Source organism: Chenopodium album, chromosome 16 (assembly GCF_948465745.1).
Source record: "Chenopodium album chromosome 16, dcCheAlbu1.1, whole genome shotgun sequence".
Classification (NCBI taxonomy): domain Eukaryota; kingdom Viridiplantae; phylum Streptophyta; class Magnoliopsida; order Caryophyllales; family Amaranthaceae; genus Chenopodium; species Chenopodium album.
In genome coordinates, this window is record NC_137849.1 from 39744046 (window position 1) to 39771563 (window position 27518).

At 37.5% G+C, this 27518-nt stretch overlaps 1 protein-coding gene across 1 annotated transcript; it reads right to left on the reverse strand.

The window, feature by feature from the left end:
- Positions 1-12121: 12121 nt before the first annotated feature.
- Positions 12122-26879, reverse strand: LOC145586495 (histidine--tRNA ligase, cytoplasmic-like). Its single transcript, XM_081643340.1, has 7 exons — positions 25442-26879; positions 16701-16880; positions 15912-16169; positions 15576-15710; positions 15046-15327; positions 14511-14651; positions 12122-12761 (listed from the first exon to the last, which is right to left on the reverse strand). The coding sequence occupies exons 1-7, from the start codon at positions 26786-26788 to the stop codon at positions 12435-12437; spliced, it is 2670 nt and encodes an 889-aa protein (XP_081499466.1). The 5' UTR covers positions 26789-26879; the 3' UTR covers positions 12122-12434.
- Between the last annotated feature and the right edge of the window lie 639 nt (positions 26880-27518).

Here is a 27518-nt window from a genome sequence, read left to right on the forward strand (position 1 = left end):
TGGCCCAAATTTCATTGTTTGAAATGAAATATGGAGTATCTATGATTGAAATTTTATAACCTTAATCTTTCATTGAGTCTTGAAAATAGAAGTTTTATAACCTTAATCTTTCATTGAGTCTTGAAACTAGGGATAACAATTCAATCACAACCTGATTTGATCCAAAAAAAAAAAGTTCGATACAAATCCGTTAATAGTCCAAATCTGAATCTAAATACGTAGTAGATTAGAATTCGGATAGAAAGTGAATCAGACTTGTACCTTCCACAAAGTTTGGCTCTGGATCCAAATCCGGCCAATATAATGGAAGAAATGAAATTTATTAGAGAAAGTACAAGTATTTGTTAGTATATCACACAAACGAGATGGATTTTATCAGATATCCAAATAAAAAGACTACATTCGGATGCTAAAAGTCAGATTGGACTCGGATCGATGATTCCGGTATGAGTCCTTGATTTGATCATTAAGCGGATTGGATTTGGATTTAGCCTCATTTGAACTGAATTTGATCGGTTGTCATTTTTATTTGAAGCCACAAATTCAATTAACGGATTATTAAAAAAGAAAAATTTTCAATGATAAGATTGGTAGCCTTCTATATTTTATTACTCCGTATTTGCAATTGTAGCCATTTTTTTTTTATCATCAATAGTAGCCCTTTGTTTTTATTAGGACCACTATAAAATTTTCACACTTATAATTTTTTCTTATTCTTTTTTTTTTTTTTTATTCATTTAAATTGTTTCAGATATTCCACCACTTTACCAATTATTTTAATAAGTTTAAATATCTTTTCTAAAATCTAGTGAAAGTCTAGTCAAAGTCTCCAAGGTGCTCAAGAAATATTGAAGGCCATCAAACATAGAATTCTCTATATATTACAAGGATCTTCAATTATGGCTTCATCATACTTAATCCCTACTCGGCAACAACGCCCTCATAATAAGGGTCCAAGTAAGTCACTTTCTTATTATGAACCTAATAAGTTTCAATCGGGTTTAGCATGTGACATATTCACTTAATGTCGATCGGGTAACATACAACGAGCGCACATATAAAATTTGGTCTAAGGTGGAGATTGTTGGGTATGACCCAAATTTTATAAGCCCATTATTTTGGTGGAGTATTTTGCATACTTTAAAGGCTTTCGGAATTTTTAGAATAATATCCTACTTGAATGTCCTAGAGCATTATTGACATTGGAAGCTATTAGCTAGAATATAATACATGGTTCGTGAATTTTCTAGAACATTATGGATACAAGAATGATGGAGGAATTTCTAGAATATTTCGGCCATTTCTTCCAAGCTCCATCCACACCTATAAATATAGGTCATGGGCATTCAAACATTAAAAAACAACACAACACAAGAAGCCATACCAAACATAAGCCTTCTTACATACTACACCTCCTTATACTATTTACTTTCTTTACAAATCTACTATTCCTACTTTGTAATACTCCTTAGAGAGTAATATAGAGAGAGTCATATTGTAATATAAACCCTTAAAGGGATATGTACTCTCCTATTTTCAAATAGTGGAATAAAAGAGCTCGTTGTTACATAAAATTGTGTGTTCATTTATATTAATTATCTTGCCAATTATCAATTCAATCTATACTTCTCAATCAAACACATCTTCACTTCCGCTGTGCACTCACCAACCCTAAAAAGTTTAATAAAAACAAACAAAAAATTAATAATAAAAAAGAAAAAAAAAAGAAAAGAAAGAAACGTTGGTAGACAAAATCTTGAAATGATTTATTGAATATCATGATACATCAACCCAATATGATTCAATGACTGCGGTGGACTCTCGGCCTTGATCATCGACTATAACATGTAAAGACATGGAGATACGCAAATTCGACAATCGATGTTGACCCTTGATGACAGAATATGATATAACATGATTAACATTGTCTAGAAGATCAAGTCTTTCCTCCGAATCAATAGCGGGAAGGCCGAAAACTATGTGAACCCGACGAACAGTACCGACCCCATCGTCTCCTTGTATGATTTGACAATCTTTGACGAAGGGCTGGTAATAATGTGGAGTGCTGAAATTTCGAATTATGGACCATATTGAGGAAATAGACGCGGGAATAATTTGTGTCACGCATGAACAACATTGGTTCTCTTGAGCATGGAGGGTCGAAGGGGTGGGAAGAAGAGAAATATTGACTTTCGACATTATTAAAGGAATTGAATTTTCTTAATTTTCTTGTTTTTCAAAGAACGAAGTTAAATGGCAGTAACGTAGTAGGGGTAGCTAGGTGTCACGATCCGAGAGTTTTGACACCGGATCGTGCGGCGCGCTCTTGTCTTTTAACGACAAGGACGCAAGCCTAGAATGAAAGAGGTTTGTGAGTACACAGCAACACGGACCCAAGGTATCTTAAGGAAGCACTCGTCAACAACAAGTGCGGAGCCGGGGCTTGTGACGGCCGATATTTCGAAGCGGGAACAAGCGGAACCGACGAGATGAAGGCGTCTTTTGAGGGTCTCTTGGTTTGGTGGGGATGCTTTAAAACAAGGAAATCACAATATCTATAAAGGCTTAAAACAACACACAAGTCTTAAAGCAATAACAACGGGGTAAGGAGCTTTGATTCATTAACCATCACTCCCTAAAGAGCTTTATATTGAATAAGTAGAGAATTACAAGTGAACGCTGAAACGACAGTAACACAATAATTCTCCCTAGAGTCTAGAAAGCAAAAAGAAAGACTTAAAAGACAGAACATAAGGGAAAATACAAAGAAAAGGGGAGGGATACATAGAAAAAGAGGCGGATTCTAACATCCTCCCCCACTTAAGCTGTCGACGACCTCGTCGACTTACAAATAAACTTACACTTAAAAGAAAAAGAAATAGCAGCTTCACCCTTCAGTTGCTGGAGTGGTTCTCGTCCTGGTTCTGATGTTGGCGCGGTTGTTGGAGTTGCGGTTGTCGTCTTCTGGATCTGGATGATAGGGTTTGAGGCGACTAACGTGGAAAACTGGGTGTATCCTCATCCATGTAGGCGGTTCAACCTTGTAAGCGTTCTTCCCAATCCGTTTGGTGATGCAGATGGGGCCTTCATATTTTCTGATCAGTCGACAATCTATTCCTCTAAGAAACTTGAGTTGCTCTGGCAGGACTTTCACCATCACCATGTCCCCTACACTGAATTCCAACGGCCTTCTGTTTTGGTCAGCCTACTTCTTCATTCTTTTCGATGCTCGCTCTAAGTAAGCGCGAGCAACTTCCATGTTTTGTTGCTATTCTCGCTTAAAATCTCGTGCTTTGCGGCTCCTCCCATCTTCAAATGTTGTTATGGTGTGAGGCAGGAGAGGTTGTTGGCCCATCACCAATTCGAATGGGCTTCTGTTGGATGCAGTACTCTTCTAGGCGTTGAAGCAAAGCTGGGCAACATCAAGGAGTTTCACCCAATCCTTCTGATTGGCACTAACAAAATGTCTCAAGTATTCCTCTAAGAGACCGTTGAATCTCTCTGTTTTCCCATCAGATTGAGGGTGTGTCTTGAAGACATGTTTAAGTCTGACCCCATTAGTTTGAACAATTCTGTCCAGAATATGCTCCTGAATCTTGTGCCCCGTTCGCTGACGATACTCTGCGGCAAACCCCAATACTTCACAATGTGTTTGAAGAACAATGACGCCGTCTCCTCAGCACCGCAGGCCTTCTGAAGGGGAACAAAGGTGGCATATTTTGAGAATCTGTCGATCACCACCATTACCGCTGAATACTGATCTACTTTGGGGAGACCACTAATGAAGTCCATAGATATGCTTTCCCACGGACGTGTCGGCACAGGGAGAAGATCTAAGAGACCTCCAGGTTTCTGACGATCTACCTTGTCTTGCTGACAAACCAAGCAGGTCCAGGTGTAGCTCATGACATCTTCCTTCATCCCGGGCCAATAATACCCCATGGAGAGTGAGCTTAAAGTCTTCTGCCAACCTGGATGCCCAGCCCATAAGGTATCATGGCATTCTTTTAAGAGCATCTTCCTTAATCCCCCTGCTTTAGGGATGAAAAGCTTCGTACCTTTGGTGAAGATAAGGCCATCCTCCATCCAAAAACGTCTGGTCTTTTCTTCTTCAATCATCTTCATTATTGTTTTTGTCATCAGATCATCTGGTAGGTAAGCTCGTACTTGGTCTCTAACAGATGTGGCAATACTGCTTGCGGTCATTGGTAATAGCTTGTACATTGCTGCAAGATCAGCACGTCTACTTAGGGCATCAGCGACTCTGTTGCTTGCTCCTGGTCTATAAATGAACTCCACATCAAAGTCGGCAAGTGCCTCCTGTCAACGAGCCTGCTTTCCCGTTAATTTTGGTTGGGTGAGGGAAGTAGCTAGCTGCCTTGTTATCGGTGCAAACAATAAACTTCGAGCCCAACAAGTAGTGTCTCCACCCCTTCAAGCAGTGAACAATAGCTAAAAGCTCCTTTTCTTGCGCCGCATATTTCCTTTCTGCATCACTCAACTTCCGGCTTTCGTAAGCGATTGGGCGTCCTTCTTGGAGTAAGACCCTGCCCAAAGCATAATCGGATGCGTCCGTCTCAACTTCAAACAGTTTGTTGATGTTGGGGAGCGCTAAAATCGGCTCCTTCATTACCGCTTATTTGAGGTTGAGGAAAGCCCCTTGTTGTTTCTCTAACCAATCCCATTTGTTGTCTTTCTTCAACAACTCCGTGAGGGGGCTTGCTATTTATGAGTACCCTTGAATGAAGCGGCGATAGTAATTAGCGAGCCCCAAGAACGATCTTAATTCCGAGACGTTCTTGGGAGCTTGCCAATCACTAATGGCTTGGATTTTCTTAGGATCCATTCTTATGTGGCCTCCTCCTACAAAATGCCCAAGAAAGCTTACTTCTTTCTTCGCAAAAGCACATTTCTCCCGTTTCACGAACAAATGATGCTGTCTCAATTTCTTGAACACCTTCCTCAGGTGTTCTAAGTGATCTTCGAGGGTGTTGCTGAAGATTACAATGTTGTCTAAGTAAACAACCACAAACTTGTCAAGATAGTCGTGGAAGACTTGATTTATCAAGGTACAAAATGTTGCAGGAGCATTCGTTAGCTCAAATGACATGACTAACCACTCGAACGCTCCGTATCTGGTGACGCAGGCCGTTTTTGGCTTATCTCCTTGAGCAATTCAAACTTGATGGTAGCCAGACCTTAGATCTAGCTTGGTAAAGTATATCGCGTCTCCTAGCTGGTCGAACAAGTCTGCCACCAAGGGAATCGGGTAGTGGTTTCTCACCGTTAGCTTGTTCAAGGCTCTGTAGTCGATGCACAATCTCAAACTCCCATCCTGCTTCTTCTGAAAAAGGACCGGTGCACTATAGGGAGCTCTGGAAGGTCGGATAAATCCGACTTCCAACAATCCATCTAATTGTTTGCGCAACTCTACGAGCTCCAGATGGGCCATCCGATAGGGACTTCTCGCGGGTGGTCTAGCACCATGCACCAGCTCAATGCTGTAATCTATGGCCCTTCGAGGGGGAAGAGATTTTGGGAGCTCCTTGGGAAGGATATCTGAGTATTCCCAATTAACTCTCTTATAACCTCAGGAATGTTCCCTTCATCCTCCTCATCCTTCATCGAGAGAGTTGCGAGGAACGTAGGCTCATTTCTCCTAATCCCCTTTTTGAGTTGCATCGCCGAGAGGAGGGGACCTTTCACTTCTTTTCCTTCTTCAGCTCGAGCTTGTGTTCGCAATAGGCATGGTTGGTGGCTTGTCACAAGTAAGGACCCTAGGTGGGGCATCGGGACAGCCTTACTGGTGTGTAGAAAGTCCATCCCGAGGACCAATTCAAAATCATCCATTGTTGCCACCGTGAAGTTCAAAATTCCACTCCATTCCCCAATCTTGGTGTTCACATTCCTTGCCACCCCGCAAGTCGGTTGTGCTTCAGTGTTCACGGTCTTCATTCAACCTCCACTATGCACGACTTTCAAGCCTAATCGGTATGCCTCACGCTTTGTGTCAAAATTATGAGTAGCTCCCGTATCAACCATCGCCCGGGCTTTCTTCCCATTGATCAAGACATCAACATACATCAGGCTAGTGGTTCGACTCTTATCTCCTGGCGTATCTTTTCCCATTGCACACATATACCCCAACTTAGAGGGTTCTTCTTCGCTGACTACCTCCTCCTCTTTGTCATCCCCCTTGGAGGGTTCTGAGGACATTGAGGAGAGTTTCTTCTGGAGGTTGTCTATTTTCGACTTGTGCTGGCACTCGAACCATTTATGCGGTCCACGACAGAGTATGCAAGTGAGGGGTTTGTTCCATGATGATAAGCCGGAGGATCCACCTCTGTTTGTGGATGCAGCGACTCTGCTTTTCTGCGAGTCCTCTCCCCTGTTCTTATATTTGTTCCCTACACTGTTCGAGCTAGCCTGAGAATTACCACTAGTGCTCTTCGGGGTACTTGAACTTGATCCAACGTTTCCCTTCTTCTGGCTAGGCACCCTCTTTGATGAGTAATCCATCAACCTTTCAGCTGCAGCTATAGCACTTGACAGGGTATCAATTTTCTGGCGCCATATTTCCCTTTGGGCCCAATCTTTCAGACCTCGCACGAAGTTGAATAGACGGTCTTTCTCCGTCATGTCATGAATCTCCAACATGACGCCGAATATTCTTTTACATACTCTCGAATGGAGGTCTTGTGTTGTAAGGTTGCAAGCTTGGTGCGAGCAACAAACTCAGTGTTCTTAGGGTAGAAATGAGCCATTAATTCTTTCTTTAGATCATCCCAAGTGTCTACCGACTTCCTCTTGGCTTGGATGTCGGCGTACTTAGTGCGCCACCAAAGTTTAGCGTCGTCCACTAAATACATCGTGGCAGTATCTACTTTTAGTCCCTCCTCACACTGACATATGCGGAAGTATTGCTCCATGTCAAAGATGAAGTTATCAACTTCCTTTGAATCTCTCGTGCCGCTAAAGGTCCGAGGTTTGGGAGGTTTTATTCTAGTACCTCCACTTCCCCCGAGCCCTCTTTGGGCCTGCATCAAGGTTGCACATTTATCTTGTGCCTCATCAGCTAAGCCTTGCACAAAGTTAAGCTGCTCCGTCAACCCATCTACCGACGAAGCAAGCCTCTCTATTTGCTCGGCTTGCTTTATCACAATATTTTCGAGCTTGGGCAATCTTTCTCCCAGCATAGCCCACTCTTCCGACTTTCCTTCAAGCCAAGAAAGTCGTTCTTCCCATGAATATTCTGGTGTCTCGTCGTGCGCCATTTTACGAGCAACCTGGCTCTGATACCAACTGTCACGGTCCGAGAGTTTTGACAACGGATCGTGCGTCGCGTTCTTGTCTTTTAACGACAAGGACGCAAGCCTAGAATGAAAGAGGTTCATGAGCACACAGCAACACGGACCCAAGGTATCTTAAGGAAGCACTCGTCAACAACGAGTGCGGAGTCGGGGCTTGTGACGGCCGATAATCGAAGTGGGCGCAAGCGGAACCGATGAGATGAAGGCGTCTTTTGAGGGTCCCTTGGTTTGGTGGGGATGCTTTAAAACAAGGCATGCACAATATCTATAAAGACTTAAAACAACACACAAGTTTTAAAGCAATAGCAACGGGGTAGGGAGGTTTGATTCATTAACCATCACTCCCTAAAGAGCTTTATATTGAATAAGTAGAGAATTACAAGTGAACGCTGAAACAACAGTAACACAATAATTCTCCCTAAAGCCTAGAAAGCAAAAAGAAAGACTTAAAAGACAGAACATAAGGAAAAATACAAAGACAAGGGGAGGAGATACATTGAGAAAGCTAGAGGCGGATTCTAACACTAGGGCATCTATATTTATACGAAGGAGTATGGTATTTGGTTGGCTACTTTATTTTTATCTTATTCTTAACTTGGAGGATACTCATCATATCCTACTGCTATTAGGATTTTATCCTTAGGTTTTAATTTTGAAGGAGATCTTTAATACGAAGTACTTTTTTGAGGGAAGTGTTTTATCTAATACAGTACTTTGTAAGTATATAAATAATTCTTTTAATCAGTAACGAACCAATTCAATTAAATCCTAAATTTCATACTTACGTACAAATCAATCTGCCCATTATATATTATAACTAATAACTAGTGCTACCTCCAACTAGCTTATTACAAATCAATTTAATTCTATTTTAAGTAACTAATAATAATAATAATAATAATAATAATAATAATAATAATAATAATAATAATAATAATAATAATAATAATGTAATTGTAATTTCTAATAAAGTTAAATATCATAATTGAATAATATACCTGTAGGGAATATTTCAAGCATTACCCCAAATTTGAGCCCCAATGTGATCATACACTTAAGTATGGTGGCGTCCAAAGGGAAGGAAGCTAGAGTAAAAGAATCGCCAACAAGTGTTAGGAACTTGTAAACCGTTCACAGGGTGAAGGTTACACCCCTTAACGATCCATGAGATCGTCAACTCCAATAGGTCTGGAACCAAGACTGGTGTTAGGGGATGAAGGTACAAATCCAACCTAAAAGAGATTGAACCTGCCCCTAATAATAGGCCTCTACTTTATCCTACTCATATTCATGTGCGCTTTCTGACTAACATGCAATCAATAGGTTAACCCTAAACCTGTTTAGTCTATGTTGGTTGAATATTAATGCACAAACAAAACTATTATTGCGATCACTTGAATTATAATCAAATTAACCTAAACAAGATTATTAATTATCTTATTAAGCGTGATTACAAGTACAAATTCCCTTTAAACATGCATAAAAGGCGTGATTAAGCAATAACAATAAATAAGCATCAAGCAACATGATAATCATAAATCATAATTATAATCAGAATAACAATCATAATTAAAACAATCATGTTAACGCATAAAGCATAATAATATTAGCAAGATCCTAGACATGATACTAACAAGATTAATAACAAATCCTAGCATGTCACTAAACATTAAAGATCAAAGCTTTAGCTCTAACATGATACTAACATGATATTGATATGATATTAGAAAGCATAGGAAGCACCCTAAACATGATACTAGAAAGCAATAATAACATCCTAACATGATGTTAGTAATTAATAAATAACAAACATGCTTTCTACAAGAATAGAGCAATAAGACTACATACTTTGATGCCTCGTATCTCTTTCTAATAACAAAATATACGTGTTAGTAACTTCAAGGAAAATGTAAAATCAAACAATTAAATTAAATAATTAAAATAGAGATTAGGGACCAAACCCTCAGAAATTATAACCTTTCACGTCTAGGGCAAAGGAAACTTCGAACTTGGCTAGGTGTGTCTAGATCCAATGAATGAGGAATTGTGTTTGAGGGAAGGTTTAAAAAGAATAGAAAGAAGGAAAGCTTCTAGCTTTAGAGAGAGAAAGAAAGAGATGATTGTTGTTGAGAGTTGATTGTAGATCATTGAAACCGGAGGTCCAAAGACCCTATTTATAATGAAAACAGTCCGGATATGATAAAAAAGGAATCGGAGTTCAAAAAGGAATAAAACACGACGCTGTCGCCGCAATAGCCTCTGTCGCCGCGCGACAGAGTGCAGCGTCGCGCAACAAGCCTGTCGTTCGGCGCTGCAAGACAGTTTTTGCGGATTTTTTTTTTATCATATCTTTTGATCCAGAAGTTCAAATAAGGCATATAATATGTCGTTGGAAAGCTCTTGAAGTCTACTTTGCAACCCAGTTACAATCAGATTAAAATATTTTGTAGATAAAAAGATATGGCCGAAATAGTGGAAGGGTGTCAGTTTTGGATAGAGTTTCGTATTCCTTTCATATCTGTTTCGTTATAGCTCGGAATTAATATTATAATATATCATTGGAAAGATAATTTCAAGATCTATCCAACTATATAAGATTTGGATAAATATTATGAGAAACGAAAATAATATCTGACTGTCTTTGAAACATCTTTAAATTCGAATAGAATTAGGACTTAAAAAAGGAAAGTTTTATTCAATTTCAAATTCTATGATCTTATCTTTTCAAAAAGGATAATTAAGATCTTTTAGAAACTTATGGAAGCTTCTAATTAGATCCTAATTAGTTTAGGAATGGGATTAAACCTTTAGACCCTCCACATGATCATTGGGTCGTAGGTAAAATCCGGTTTGGGCCCGCTTTAGTATTTTGGCCATAACTTCCTCATTATTCATCGGAATTGGGCTTATAATATATCGTCGGAAAGGCATTTTCAAGCCCCATCCAACTATACTATTATTGGACTCTTATCATGGACCAAACTAATTTGGATTGGACGTTTTCAAAACAGGGTGAGAAAAGAAATATTTTCAAAAACAGAAAGAAGAAATATTTTAATAAAAACATCCTCATCACTAGATTTTTCACACTTTCACTTCGTTCGATAATCAAATGACAAGAAAGGTATTCATCACTGGATTTGGTTTTGGGGAGACACATTTGGGTGTCTACAATACTGGTCGGAACTTGTCTAATTTCCAAAAATATTAGACTACCTCCAACTAACTTATTGACCAGGAAAACTAAAACCCTAAAATAGAAGTGAGAAAAGAGTATAGAGTAGGTGAACACGTTTATTAATATCCTTCAATTCTTCATTCATATAGTTCTTTTAGTCATTAGCCAAATAACTAAACTCGTTATTTCTATATTAACCGTACCATACCCCACCCTCTTTTCTTCTAATTTTTTAACACCCCAAACGGAGTACTATATACAAGTATATGATTTTTTGCCGAAGTACAAAATCATATCACCTATATATGGAATTCTGTTGCTTAATTTATGTCACCCCAACTATGTCCTCCCGGATTAGGTTGTTTATTTCGATGGGAGGATCATCGAAATAAACCACCCTCTCCTCAAGGACGACTCCTAGATTAGTCAATCTATCAGCCACCTTATTACCTTCCCTAAAGCAATGATTAAAAGATATTACAAAAAGACTTACGACAATTGTTCAAAATGTGGACGCATTCAATTCGCCTCCTTGATAAGCAGCATTCTTGATGGCTTTGATACATGCTTGGTTGTCCATTTGTACTGCTAGCTTAGTGATGCCCTTGTCAATAGCCATTCTGTAAACCTAATTCCAGAGCTAGCAACTCAGCTTTATATGCATTACACCTTCCAAAATGTGCAGTGAAAGCCTTGATAAAAATCCCAGCAGCCTCCCTTAGAATACCACCACCACCTGCCATGCCTGGTGAGCGCTTGGCAGCACCATCTGTGTTGAGGACTGTCCAGAGACACGGAGGTGCAGTCCATCTGACGAAAATTTCATGCTCCTTCTTCCTGCCATGTATTCCCAGATTGAGCAATTGAAGCTCAGAATTATGAGCTTTCCACACCTCCTCAACTCTATCCCTTATGAAGTGTCCTGTATCCAAGGGTATGTCCTCTCCTCTGCCAAATACTAGACTATTTTCTCCACCTCCAAATCCACCATAGAGTTGTTGCAAAACAAGTAGGCCATTTCTCTGAGTATATTAGACCATCTGCGTCGAGGTTTCTGATCAGCCATTGAGTAACATTTCCATTGAAAAAGGAGGGATACCGAGCTGTGTCACCAACACTTTGCCAAATATTTCTTGACATTGGACAGTCACGCAATAAATGACACAAGGTCTCATCAGCATCATTATTGCAGCGTGTACAGCGAGGATCATGAGCAAGGCTTCTTTTGAAACGATTTGCATTATGTAGCAGCCTATCATGAAAGCACAACCAGAGTAAGGTGCAAACCCTCTGCTGTACAGGGGCACTCCAAGCAAGGTTCCACTTTGAGCTTTTAGGCACTTCATCATTTTCTTTCATGATTCTAAGAGCATATTTTATTGAAAATTCGCCATCATTCGAACCTTTCCAGTTTCCAGAACCTGAGGTCACCTACATTTTGATTTTCCACCAGCTTATGAGCAGCGATTAATTGATGGCAAATAGTGTGTGGGAAGCAAATGTGCAAAAAGGTCCCATTTGACTAGTACAAAGTATTTATTTTCTTTTTAACCCATTTTGATAAATGCAAATATTTAACATTTAAAATGTAACTCGTTTTTAGGCCGAGCGATGCCCCAAGTTACGCCATTAATTTCATGACTGAAATCTTTATTTATATTTAATTTTAATGAAATGACATATAATATGGTAATAGCTTAATGGCTAACACTATACTTTCAAAACTTAAGGTCGTGGGTGAATCTTATACAAACCATGCTTTTAAGCTTTTAAGCACGCAAATGAACAAATTGAAGAAATCGAGAAAGTTCCAAGATCCGTACAAAATGTAAGTTTACATGTCAATATGATTCACATTAATCATCCACGTATGAATAATTAGTAATCCCAAAATTCTTTGATAAAATGGACCACAATTTCTACTGAACTATGCTGCTCCTGATGTTTCAAGATGAGGTCTCTAATCGTTTCTGAAGCACCTCAACCATTTTATCCACAGGAATTTCTTCCTCAGTCTTGGCCTTCACATCCCTCAATTTCACAATTCCTACTTTCAGATCACGCACTCCAACCATAATGGCAAAAGGAATCCCTGATGATTCTGCACGCTCAAAGATTTTGAAAACCTTTTTGACAGTTACATATTCTGCGTTTATTTTCGCTGACCACAGTTTACTAACCAATTCAACAGCTAAAATCAAGTCATCTTCAACATTTTTGCCAGGAAGTGACACTACACCCACTAAAACTTGGGTTTCATTAGCGCGTACTACCTGCCATATGCAGTACATCAAATCAGGAAACAGTTAGTATTGAAAATTGTTTGGCCAAAATTTATTTCATGAATGCACATTCAACAATACAATCAAAGCAAAAATATACCAACATATTCCCAGCAAAAGCACAAAAGAGTCGAAAGACCAAAAATACACTACATCTACCCCAATGCTCTTCCCATCTTCTTCATCCACGGAAGGAAACCCTAGCAAAAGAGCTTATATCTGAAGGTTTTTACTAAAGGACAATCTAAACAATATCACATGGCCAGGAGGCATTCTGGTTCAACTATGCAGTACGGCACTACATCGACATTTTTTTTGGAAAATTTGTCAAAAATAAGTCAACCTTTATGTGATTAGCTTAAAATAAGCCAACCTTTTGATTAACTAAAAATAAGTCAACCTTTTATAGAATATCTTCCCAAAATGAGTTATAACCTGTTGAACTTGAAGATAACCTGTTGTTTAGGTTAAATATGCCACGTGTCCTAATATAGTTGGTTTATTTAAAATTTTAATTAAAATAAAATATTAAGTTATTCAAAATATGTTAGAAAAATACCCCTCCTTTAATGAAGAACGAAACAGCTGCAACCCCCACCCCTTGCCGGCCACAACACACCAGTCGGCACACCCACCGGATCCCTTTATTTCTATCCTTTCCCACCGCCGCCCTTTCTACTCCTCCCTTCTTTATATTTTATTTTTCGAATTTTTCGGGTGGGTGCTGGGGTTTTCGGGATGAATTCTATAAGATAACTGTTGGATATTTCGGGGTGGATTTCAGTGGTTAGGGATGAAATTTGGAGTAGAAATGGCGATATTTTGGTGGTTAGGGTGGGGATTCAAGGTGGGTATTGTGGTTTTGAGGTGGGTTTCGGTGTGAATCTACGGGTATGGGTTAATTTCGGCCGTTAAGACCGGCGTTACGGAGGAGTAAGAGACAGGGTCAGGTGGGTCGTGGGTGAAAGAAAGGAACCTCAGGGTGGGGATAACGGTGGCTGACAAGGCATTAGGGTGTGAGGCTGGTCATCAGTGGTCTGTAGGACGGGAATGGAAGGGGTGAAGACGTGGGAAGGAGGTAGTCGTCGGCCACCGATTGTGGGTGGGGTTTGCTGGACTTTTTCATGTTAGCCGACCCCACTTTTGGGATTAAGGCTTTGATTGATTGATTGATTGATAGCTAAACATCTAATTAAATTTAATACTAGTAAATTTATTTTAATTACAAAAATTACCTGTTTTGTAGGTTGCAGGTTAGTTGACTTATTGAAAGAAAATACCTCTTTAAAGTTAACTTATTTTGAGTTAATTAAAAAGTTGGCTTATTTTGAGCTAACCACGCAAAGGTTGGCTTATTGTTGACAAACTTTCCTTTTTTTTTTTTTTTTTTTTTTAACTCAGTTACAAATAAATTATTAAATTTAACAGAACCATTGCTACGTGGAATATGGATACTATGCGTCCATACCAAAGCCTCCGAGGAAAGGGCTCTGTTACCAGAGCTGCTTGAAGCAGAAGGGGAGAAAAGTAAAGAGTACTTTATTTCCATCCTCCCAACTCAACCTCCGTTCTCACCCCTAGGGACTGGCCAAAATATAAAAATATTGTAACAGAAGAATGCACAGCAAAAGGATACATCAATTACCTACATATCATGAATGGCAGCAACAGTTTTACCATTCAGTTCAAAGAATAGCATGAATCAAACAAGTTGTATTTAAGATATTAATTTCAAAATACCTGGTTTTGATCTTTCTGGTTTTGCTCCATGATTGCAAATACACGTTCTATTCCCAGACTACCACCAACTGAAGGAACCTGCTTTGAACCAAACATCCCAATAAGATTGTCGTAGCGTCCACCAGCAGCAATGGATCCAACCTGGCAGGACAAATGGGTGACTCATATTGATCATTAATCAGGAATGTGGAATAACTTGCCAAATATATATAAAAATGGATCAAAAACCATAAATTTGAATTACTCTGAAATATGTTATAAATTCTTACTCCATCACACCACAAATCGACAATACAGAGTATATACATTTTTTGTGGGCTAGGGAGGCAGGTGGAAGCTATGTAGTGAGAAACAGCGAGTTACTGTTGCCAATTAGTTATAAACACAGAAGGCCATAATGACAAAAACAATAGGAAAGAAAGTAACTTTTATACTCATCATTATGGATTTCAAGTAAAGACAAATAGACAACACACACATATGCATGTAAAATATATAATGAGGAAGGGTTCACAAAATTGAGTAAAATTTTCACCTGTGTGGTTCCTTTAAAGACAGCTTCAAATATCACCCCAGTATAGTAATCAAGACCTCTTGCAAGACTTAAATCGAAAACGATTTTATCTACACACTTCGATTTTTCCAAAAGTTTGAATAACAGTTCCAATTCATCCAATGCAAGGGCTGCTCCTTCATGTTTCAGAAAATCGCTTCCTTCCTGTTTAAGCTTCAATAGCAGCTCCAGAGGAGATCCCTTTTCTTTCACAAAATTGCCTATCATATCAGCTGTCTCTTCAAGTAAACCCTTTTCCTCAACCTGCATAAGTTCAAACAGTTCATCAACAACCAAAATATAGCGTCTAGAGGACAAAGCAAATTTTTTTTTTTTTTTTTTTTTTTTTTTTTTTTTTTTTTTTTTTTTTGGGAAACAAAGGAAAAAGCAAATATTAAGCCATAGGTAATATGCAACAATGATTTTTTTTAATAACAAATTGTAACGATGACAAAAGACTTTTCAAAACCCTCAGTAAACGAGAGAGATATAGAGAGAGGAACAAGTCTCACCATCTCCTTTTTCACTTGCTCAAATGACTGTTTGTCCATCTTGTCAATACTAGAGCAGATTGTTCTAAACTTTTCAGGAGGAACTCCACAAATATCTAACATTCCATCAAGCAACTTGCGATGATTCAACTTTACCTGGAGACACAGTTCAGTAGAGGACACCATTACGAATAAAATATGTTAGATCAATATAAATTTAGTTTTAGAGGTTAACTCAAATTTAACATCGTGTAAAAAAACAGTCATTTAACAGAGAGATAAGTATGTTGGATTCATAGATCAAACACAAATGGTTCTGAACAACAGTGATAACTATTGGAGCCTACTTTTACATACCTCATACTCTCCAATGTTCAATTCGTCAAGAAGCTCAGTCAATATTTTAACCACCTCAAAATCAGGCCCCATCTTCTCAAACTGGCCAGCAATGTCAAAATCACATTGATAAAATTCACGATATCTTCCCTTAGATGGGTTGTCCCTTCTGTAAACTTTTGCTATTTGGTATCTTTTGAATGATGTAAGACTATTCATTGCCACATATCGAGCGAACGGAACAGTCAAGTCATATCGCAAAGAACAGAGTTCCCCTCCCTGCGTCAAATTTGGCACAGTAATAACAATCAATCAAACTAATTAAACCATAGATTATTTGCAATTAATACACAAAAGTATTGAAATCAAAACAGATAAAGCAAAAAACCACAAAAAGAATTACATCTGCAGAGTTTAAAAATCAAAGATTTAACTTTTTTTTGAGGAAATCAAAGATTTAACTTATGAGGACATACAAAACATTTTTTAAAGTCAAAACTCATGTCAGTAACAAGTGAGTAAGAGTGAGGATAAAATGCAAACGGGTAGAGGTCTGGGCTAAACAGAAAAGATTTTCTGATTTGAACAGGGGAAGATTAGCAATTTAGCATTAACATGAGTAGTCATTTTTCAACTACAAACAAAAGAAGTTGAAAAGGTTGCATGCCAATTAGGGTGATGATTATGGTTAAGCATTCCAGAAAATAAAATTTATGCAGTAGAAACTGGTCGTCAAAGAAAGTTATATACTCATTTTTCCGTTCAAAGAAACATATATCCAGACAGAGGAGCAAATTATAGGTGCATTACCTGATCAGCCAAATCATAAATCAATTTTGAGTCCTCTCCATACTTTCCCATCAAAGTCTCTCTCAATTCAAAAACAGGAGTATCCAATGCCATAGCACCGTGCCTCTTGAAAACATCTGTTATTATTGAAAAAGCTTTTTCCCTCACAGTCATCTGTTCTTTAGCAAAATCGCGTGTACCCTGGTATACATGGAAGAATAAAAATTGGATTATATATTACAAGGCTTTAGATGGCGCCCAAAATAGTACAAGAAGCCAAGAAATATGTCCACATGAGAAGGCATGACAAAAGAAATATTTTTCAAAAATAGTACAAAATCAGGCATTATCAAGTAATATCATGAAATACCACAGAAGGCGGCCTTGCATGGACTTTGACAGTAAAGTCAAACCAAAGCCACAAGAAACTGCAAATTCATGCAAAAAAGCACTAAATAGGAAAAAGGACATGTGCTTTCAAAGTAAAAATATCATTAATCACCACCAGCGGCTAAGAGAGGAACCCAATATGAACTATAAACAAGTATCATCCCTCCCTCCCAGGCTCCCCTACATTTTCACCATGTGCCATCATAATTTTATTCTAATACATTAATAACTTCTCTCTTACATTATCCAGTAACATTAACTAAAAATAAAAAATAAAAAAATCCAACTATGTTGTAGACTCCATTTCTCATGATCCAATGCACAAAGTTGAATGATAAGAATTGAAAATTGTCATACCATACCATGACACACTTTTTTAGTCATGAGTGGGATGCACTTTCCAATTGATTATGGCTTAGACCACAATTCATGATCAACTTGATCATGAATGAGGTTGCCCTAAAAAGGACCCCTCTTGTGAGTTCTGATGAAAAACAAGAATGAACTTCAGAATAAATTCATATTTCATAAGAAACATGTTAACCTAATATCAGTTACATATATATCAATATGTATACATGAATTCAGTTCTAGAAACTTGACCCTTACTCCGTTATAAAATGGTATTTGACCACAACACATTATCTAATTCATCTTGTGACTTAAAAATGTAATGTTTTAGTCCAACAGTTGTCACATCCGATGGAACTGAATGATGAAAGGTACTTTGCTTTTACATAAACAAAATCAAGTTTGTTAAATGTTTGCTTTAGTTAATAGGCCTACCAAAAACTAATTGACTACCCTCGTCTCCAAACCTGATAAAGCAAAGTAGCAATGTTCTAGAATTGAAGTAACTCTTTGACATGACCTTCTGAGTTAGCACTAGGCAACCAGTAGAACTCCCAACTATTTGTTTATTTATCCACTCGAGGGTCATGTCATTGAATGTCAAACAGTAATAACAAATTTGTATACGACTCAAATCACTCAATAACTCTAGTTGTTCTCAATATACATTAACATTTTATTCATCATTCTGTATGATCTGTTTTCAAGGATATGATATATACATTAAGAACTTGCTAGCTAAAACTTTGATATTCAAAAATCTTATTTCATTGATATTTGAAAGTGAAAAAAACTCAGAAATTTAAAGTGACAGATAATGTAGTGTAACAAATTTGGATAAAAGGGAGTCATACTAGTTAGTTTCTAAATTTTATTTATTTATTTTTAACATATTACAGAAAAAAAAAAAAAAAAAAAAAAAAAAAAAAAAAAAAAAAACTTTTAAAAAACCTACTCCTATTGTGTTTTACACAGCAGTTTAAGGGTGTCTTCATTGACCGTTTCAATTTTTTCCTCAAAAGCGATGAGTAAAAGACAATAATACATTTTATACTACCATAACAGGGGAATAACTCAATAGCTTACTCAAGTGACAAAGATGTTTTTACCTTCACTCCTCTCTCTACATGTGGGTCTTTGATATACTAGACCATGAGTTTAAAAATTTATGTTAAACATTATCCTATAAAGATTCCATAAAGGAAAAGGACAGTGCCACCTACCACCAGAACAGGGATGGACTATCAAATGATAACTACGGTCTTAGTTAAACAATGCATATAATCATCATTGAATTGTAATTACTAATTTACTCTTGTCCTTGGCAAGAGGTCAGTGAAGATGGGTGTTCAGCCCAAAGCTATGGTACACTACTAACAGGACATTGTAAAAGTTTCAAACATTCGGTCAAGTACATGAAGCTCAATCAGTAGATAGTCCATACCCAATGGACCATAATAGATAATAAAAGTTTGTATATTTTCACTAATTATTACTCCGTATATCAACTGCATTTGTATCATTGCATGAAGAAGATAGTGTAGGCACGAAAATTTTAATTAGAGTGCCACGTCGGATATTATGTGAGTCAAAGGTCAAATTATTGACTTGTTTATTATTGACATTTAATTAAAGTAAATTAATTTGGGTGAATATATTAAATTAGCCCATTTTAATTATTTTAACTAAATTGTTCATTTAATAGTGAAGGCCTACAAAAATTGGTTAAGCTATTTTATATGAGTCATGATTACCAAGTCAAAAGCCCAATACATGCATATCAAACCCTAACTAACCCTAAGGGTGTCTCACTCTATAAATAGAGTTCTCTCTATTTCATTTAGAGAGGAGGAAAAACCTACAGTAAACAAGGAGATCAAAATACAGAGAAAGCCTCTCAAATACTCCAAACCTCTCCAGAGAAAACCTATCATCAAATACTCTAAACCTCTCCGGAGAAAACCTCTCAAAACCTAGAAGAAGAACAACAAGCATTCGATGTGCCATTCTACTCTAGAAGATCACCCGTGGAAGAGATCAAGCCTCGATGGCCCTCAACAAGAAGGAAAAAAGGACTTCAAATCATCAAGAACACCAGTTCAACCTCTACATCAAATAGTCATTGATCGAGATCAAGCCTCGTCGGCCCTCAATCAAGAATTCAAGTCAAAGGTCTACATCAACAACAAGTCAAAGGTCTACATCAACAATAAGTCAAAGTTCTGCATCAAATTTTCGATCGAGATCAAGCCTCGATGGCCCTCGTTCGAGAATCAAGTTAATCCGTGAATTACATCAAAATCAAAGTGGAGATCGAATCAGAGGAGCAAATAAGAGATTGTACCCATAAATTATCAAATTAATAAAATTAATATTTTGTTTCATTTATTTTGAATCTATATTTTACAGATTTTAAATTTGTGTTTACAAATTTGGCACGCTAGGTGGGACCATTTCTACCTCTCATCTCTTTCTCCACAAATCAAAACGACGAAACACGTTGAAGAAACGATGACGAAGGACGATGTACAAGACAACGTCGTTGTAAATGTCATGGCAATCGAAGCAAACGCCATCAAGGAGGAGTTAGCAAATATGAAGCTACTTCTTGAGAAACCCGTCAAGGACAACGAAGAAAAGGGGGCACAAATCAAACTCCAAAGCGAACAAATTGTTGCACTTAAAAGAAAACTCGAGAAACGCCCAATCAAAGAAAGTGAAGATGATAGCAACGAGTCAGAGCTTAGCACAAAGACAAAGCTTAGTTCGAAAAGTGAACAGCCCCATGGTGATTCATTCAGCTTTCAAGCAATCCAAGAGATGATAGCCAATGCTATTAAACAACAACTCGGTAGAGACGTCAACGAAGATGGTCACTACAGCAAACCTTACAACAAGAGGATCGATAAGATGAGAATGCCAAGTGGCTATCAACCTCCGAAATTTCAGCAATTCGATGGGACACACAACCCCAAGCAACATATTGCGCATTTCATAGATACCTGCAATAATGCTGGGACCTCTGAAGATTTGCTTGTAAAGCAATTTGTTCGCTTTCTCAAGAGTGTTGCTTTCGATTGGTACACAGATCTACCTCGAAAATCCATCGACAGTTGGGAGAAAATGGAAGAAATGTTCCTCGATCGTTTCTTCAGCACTCGGCGCGTTGTCAGCATGACTGAGTTGACACAAACCAACCAATTGGAAGATGAACCAGCCGTGGACTATATCAATCGATGGCGAGGATTAAGCCTTCAATGCAAAGATCATTTGTCTGAAACTTCGGCAGTCGAGATGTTCATCCAAGGCATGAATTGGGATCTTGCTTACATATTGCAAGGAATCAAGCCCAATACATTCCAAGACTTGGCGACTCGAGCTCATGAGATGGAGTTTACGATAGCCAATCGTGAAGGCAGATCAGATTAAGCCGTCATCAACATCCAAAGGGGACAAAGATGAAAAAGCGGTCCTCAAAGCTCCTAAGCAAGAGCCTAAGCTGCACAACAAAAAAAAAAAAAAACAATAACAAAATCACATAAATTGAACTACGTTCGGCTTGATCTAAAAAGTAAATTTCAATTACTTATTGGTACGTAGGCATCTTGGATATATAAAATTTATTCAAGGGCAACCATTAAAAAAATGATAAACTACAAGATTGGGGGCAAGTATCAATTTGTTCCCAGAAAGTCGAATGATGTCATTTGAAGATTGGAGAAAGCTTTCAAGCACCAATACTTCGACAAATTTACTTGAAAATCTGGAGAAAGCAGCAAGCACCGGAGATTCACAAATCAAGTTGAACATGGACATCGGAGAAAGCTACGAAGCACCGATCCCCAAAGTTCTTGAGATCTAGAGAAAGCTTTCAAGCATTGGAGGTCAACTCAAAGCGTTCAACACGAAGATTGGAGAAAGCTACCAAGCACCAATACTTCACCAAATTTACTTGAAGATTTGGAGAAAGCTGCAAACACTGGATATTCATAAATTGATCGAACATGGACGTTTGGAAAAAGCTTCCAAACACCAGCAGTCCACCAAAGTTTTTGAGATCCGGAGAAAGCTTCTAAGCACCGGAGATCATCAACTCAAAGTGTTAATCATGAAGATCGGAGAAAGCTACCAAGCACTGGTCCATCGATGTTCTCGAGATCTGGAGGAATCTTACAGACACCTGAGATCAATCTCAAAACACACGGAGATTGGAGAAAGCTATCAAGCACCAATACTTCACCAAATTTACTAGACGATCTGGAGAAAGCTGCATGCATGCACTGGAGATTCGTAAATTGTCGAACAAGGACATTGGAGAAAGCTTCCAAGCACCGGTAATCCACCAAAATTTTTGAGATATGGAGAAAGCTTCCAAGCACCAGAGATCGATAAACCCAAAACATTAAACACGAAGATTGGAGAAAGCTGCCAAGAACCAATACTTCACCGACAAATTTTGAAGATCAAGAAAAGATTGCCAAAGCACCAAAGGTTAAAAAAAAAAAAAAAAAAAAAAAAATTGTCATTACGTATGCCAAAGTGATCATGAATTATGATAATCACTTATCAATACAAATGACAAATAATTATCATTTTTTCAATTTAAAAAAAAACAAAAAAAGAAAAAGAAAAAAAAAAAGAAAAGGAAAGTCACGTGGATGTTATGATCATATTAGATCATGATCATCATTTTACAAAAAAAAAAAAAAAAAAAAAAATGCCGAAGCAAGTCGCACAACATCATATCGCAGCCACGAAATTCTTTGAGCAACTTTGATCAAACAGTCGATCGGATGGGAAATCGTGGTTTGATTTGCTTGAAATTTTGACACATTGTCGACAAAACATATAGTTGCAATCTGTACGGTGTGATAGTGCAAATGTCTTATGGTTCTTCACGAATGTAGGCTGGATAGAAGCTTAATATTTGAGTTGTGCGTGCATACATCCATGACTCTACGAGGCCCGAGTACAGCTCCAATACATAGGTTCAGGCTGTGAGGCTCCATGTACGTTCGTATGCAGCTCTAATAGCGCAGCTTGGCGATCAAGAATCAGGTGGCGCCAGCATGGTGCGTCAAAGACTCAGGCGTCGAGGCTCCGTAACGCGGCTCCCTCCAATGTGGCATCAATTTGAGTTGTGGCGTGGCGTCAAAGTAGATGGTATGGAATGACAACTTGCTTTGCATGACTCCAAAGTGTGGACGGCTTTCTCTGTGCTTCTCTTCTCCTCCATGTTGGGTATGTGAGTTAGTGAGGTATATGGGATGAATGTTCTCATCATCTCAGTTGGTATTTATAGCCGTGAAGGAGAATGAATATCTAAGAGAAGGGATAAGAAGATAAACAAGGAGTTAATCATACTTATCTCCAATAAAATCTCTTAAAGTTGTTGAGCATTTCGTGCTAGTAACCATTTGACTTTCAAGTCTATCTTCAGAAAGGCCATCAAGTATATCTCACATATATTTTGTTAAAAAAAAAAAAGTGAAAGAAATTGAAAAATGTTACTGCTAAACATGAAATGTTATTTAGGTGCTTAATCATGATAAGGTCATAGCTATCATTGATTAACAACTAAAGGCATGCAGTACGTACATTTATTTTGTATGGCAAGTAGCCAAATTTGCTAACTAAAATTAGCTAAATTGGATTTTACAAAAAAATTAAAAAAAAAAAAGAGGATTTCGAGCCCGATCACGATTAAACACTCCAACGTGTCCGTGACCGATCTCGAAGGGGGCAATTTGTAGGCACAAAAATTTTAATTAAAGTGCCACGTCGGATATTATGTGAGTCAAAGGTCAAATTATTGACTTGTTTATTATTGACATTTAATTAAAGTAAATTAATTTGGGTAAATATATTAAATTAGCCCATTTTAATTATTTTAACTAAATTGTTCATTTAATAGTGAAGGCCTACTAAAATTGGTTAAGCTATTTTATATGAGTCATGACTACCAAGTCAAAAGCCCAATACATGCATATCAAACCCTAACTAACCCTAAGGGTGTCTCACACTATAAATAGAGTTCTCTCTATTTCATTTAGAGAGGAGGAAAAACCTACCGTAAACAAGGAGATCAAAATACAGAGAAAGCCTCTCAAATACTCCAAACCTCTCCAGAGAAAACCTATCATCAAATACTCTAAACCTCTCCGGAGAAAACCTTTCAAAACCTAGAAGAAGAAAAACAAGCATTCAACGTGCCGTTCTACTCTAGAAGATCACCCGTGAAAGAGATCAAGCCTCGACGGCCCTCAACACAAAGGAAAGAAGGACTTCAAATCATCAAGAACACCGGTTCAACCTCTACATCAAATAGTCATTGATCGAGATCAAGCCTCATCGGCCCTCAATCAAGAATTCAAGTCAAAGGTCTACATCAACAACAAGTCAAAGGTCTACATCAACAATAAGTCAAAGTTTTGCATCAAATCTTCGATCGAGATCAAGCCTCGATGGCCCTCGTTCGAGAATCAAGTTAATCCGTGAATTACATCAAAGTCAAAGTAGAGATCGAATCAGAGGAGCAAATTAGAGATTGTACCCATAAATTATCAAATTAATAAAATTAATATTTTGTTACATTTATTTTGAATCTATATTTTACAGATTTAAAATTTGTGTTTACAGATAGTACAAGCTTATCAAAGAGGCATTATTCGGGAATGAGTTCCAATATAGCTCCATGGTGCTAACTGTTGAATAATTCATGAAATCTGTAACATTTCATGAAATTGTAAATTCTGTATATGAATGTAACAGCCAATTAGCTCCATGCTGCTAACTAGTTGAATAATTCAATGAATCACACCTCTGCATAGCTTCAAACTTCTACTCCCTCCGCCCATAATTACAGACAAATATCTCTAAAAAGTACGGTTTTTAAGCAGGATGGAAAAAGTAGAGGAATATTGTATGGAAAAGATAAAAAGAAAAAAATGTTCTATGGGAATAATAAAAAGTCAATAGAGAATATTATATGAGAAAGTTAAAAATAAGTAATAATTTTTTAGGTATGTGTGTATTTTGTATGAAAATGAGAAAAAGTAAGTAATGATTATTTAGGTATGTGTGTATTTTGTATGAAAAAACTAAAAAGTAGATAATGATTGTGTGTTATTTTTAGTAATAGGAGGAACATTTTAGGACACCCAAAATGGTATATTTGCTACTCCTTCCGTCCCTAAAAGAACGACCCTTTTGGGCATTTTTTACGGGTAATAAGAAACTTAAGTGGGAAGTACAAAATGTTTGGGGAAGTTAATAAAAGTACATTGAAAAGATAAATTTACATGGAATTTGTAAAAAAGTTGAGAGAGAAAGTAATAAAAGAAATGTAAAAAGCAAATTTAACATGGGGAAGTTAATTTTGCACAAATATTATTGCAAAATGAAGGTATTTAAAATGCAAATGGGATGAACATTTTGGGACTAAAATTAGGCCAAAAGGGTCATTTTTTTAGGGACGGAGGGAGTACTTAACATATGTATGTACAAAGATGAATTATCGAAAAGAAATCAGGCAACTTTGTCGATATGCATCAGCCTAATTACCCCAAGCCACCAATTTGCTGGACTTATGCCAGGCGTCATGAAAAGGACAAATTGGGAAATCCCTCGATTATTTCAGCAATCGGTTGGGAAATGCCTACAGTGCCTTGGCAGAGTTTGTTATGGAATGAGAAGTGACGTAAGCAAATTGGTAGTATAAAGAGAAGGGGTGAGGGAAAAAAAAGGCCTTGAGAGACTAGTTCATACAACCATTTTCTGTGATTTTGGGGTGATCTAATAGCACCTTTTATATCATAACTTTTATAGTTCCTCTATTCGTTTAATCTCATTCGTTTTCATCATAGTTCAATCCTTAAATTTCATTCAATAAATGTTATATAATTGTAATTTTATTTGCATTTAAGCAGGAACAATGATTTACAGAAATAAAAGGAAATATGCAACAGACATCAACCGCATAAAAGATACAAAACAGAATCATAAGACCAACAAAACAATACCTTTGGGATCTTTGGGAGTCTTCTGCTTTCATTGCTTTCTACAATTTCTTTTATCTTCTCTATGAAATCACCAAAGGCAGGAACCTTGGGGTCCAATAATGAGCATAAATTATCACCGAGTTTTTGCAAGTTGGCCTGAACATCAGCTCCATCCTCTATAACATTCTGCAACCTGTCTCTAACAAGTTCCAGGACGACCAATGTCCCCTTCCCGAACACCTTTTTCTTTTTATCTTTCTTCTTATCTACTTTCGCATTTTCTCCATTAGCAGCAACAACTTCATTCTTATCAAGCAAATCACTTCCCTCCAACAAAACAATGGCAGTTATCATCTCCCAAGATACCACGGTCATTACCAAGCCAAACAGTTCATTGACATTGTGCACCAACTTCACATAATCTTTCTCACAGGCGGCTTTCGAGGCTATCATATAAGCATCTCGCAAATTCTGTTTAGTTGGACACTTCTCACCAATTAAGCTTTTCAAACTTGACTGTAACCCATCACTAACAATGGAACTAACACTCAAATCCGCCCTACTCAAACTACTTTCACCCAAATTCCTAAGCACGGATTCTAATGACATCAAAACCGATTCCCAAGCCTCCCCTGTTCCACCTACATTACCCTTAGCAACCGAATTCAACTCGGCCCTAGCTATCGAGTGCACAGCCCTCGCAGAAGCCCTCAAACTCCCGTAAACCTTCGGAATACTCGAAACCGCATCAATCTCAACCTTACCAGTCAATTTAGACCCATTAAGCATAACCTTAAGATCACTAGCAACACTAGCTTCATCTTTCACACATTTCCCATCTCCTGAATCAACCAAATTAAAAGCCGACACATTCGCCTTCGACGCCTCACACGACAAAGCCGCCACCATCTCCGATGCAGGGGACAAACACGAAGCCCCATAATCCAACAACGCACAAATACCATCTATCACAGATACAGATAAACACGCATCTAACACACATTTCTCCTCTTCAGTAACATCAATTGACTCAAAAATTAAAGTAGCTGATTCAGAATTTAGGGTTTTGCATATCAAATTGGGGATTTCAATACGAATTGGGGAGCTAGATAGCAATAGCTTGGACAAAAGAACATTAGCAGAAGCTCTAATTTCTTCAAAATTTAGAAATTTGGGAAATTCGATTTGATACTTGATTGAAGGAGAAGCGGTATTATTCTTCGAAGAAGATGATGATAATCTCTCGAAAATGGAGGAATCTATACGTACCTGCGAGAGCTTATTGGATATCAGAAAAACTGAGGTAGATGAGAGAGATGAAGCTTTCCCACCAAGTGTAATGGCCGCCATTTGAGGTTTGTCAGCCATTGATATAAAGGAGAGAGAAAGTAAGGTTTTAGGGGTTTTCTAATGCGACGTCTGCGAGTAGCGAAGTAAAGGAAGCGTCGGGGCAGTGGAAAGAAATCAAAGAAGTCGCAAAGCCGCTAAAGAGGAGAATTTGTTATATACACCCGCGTATACCGTGCATCCAACTAATTTAAGGTTAGTTTTTGTTCTTTATTTGATGATAAAATAAAAGTTTTTACTTTTTGATAAACAAAATCTGGTTTATCTAAAGGTTTTATATATGGGTAATTTTGTAATTTCACCTACTTCCTCTGTTTTTTAATAGTTGCAACAGTTTGACTTTTACACTATTAATGTATTTTCGCTTTGACTAGCTTTGACGGTTTATACTTAAGTAAAAATATAGTCATGTAGGATTTTGTTAGATTCGTCTCGACTTATACAATTTTAATAACAAATGTTTATAATTTTTACATGTTGGGAATTAAAGATATTAACGATTGAAAACATGCATTAGCAAGCGTGAAAAGAGAAGTGTTGTAACTATAAAAAAAAACAGAGGAAGTATAAACAGAGGGAAAATTAGTTTTAATAATCCCAATTTTAGCCGATTTTCTTTGAATAATTCTAACTTTTGATTATTTTGGAATGATCCCAACTATTATAGACATCTTCTTATAATAATCCGAACTTTTGTTTTACAATACATAATAATCCCGGGTTCAACAAAAGCAACAAAAATAACTTTTTG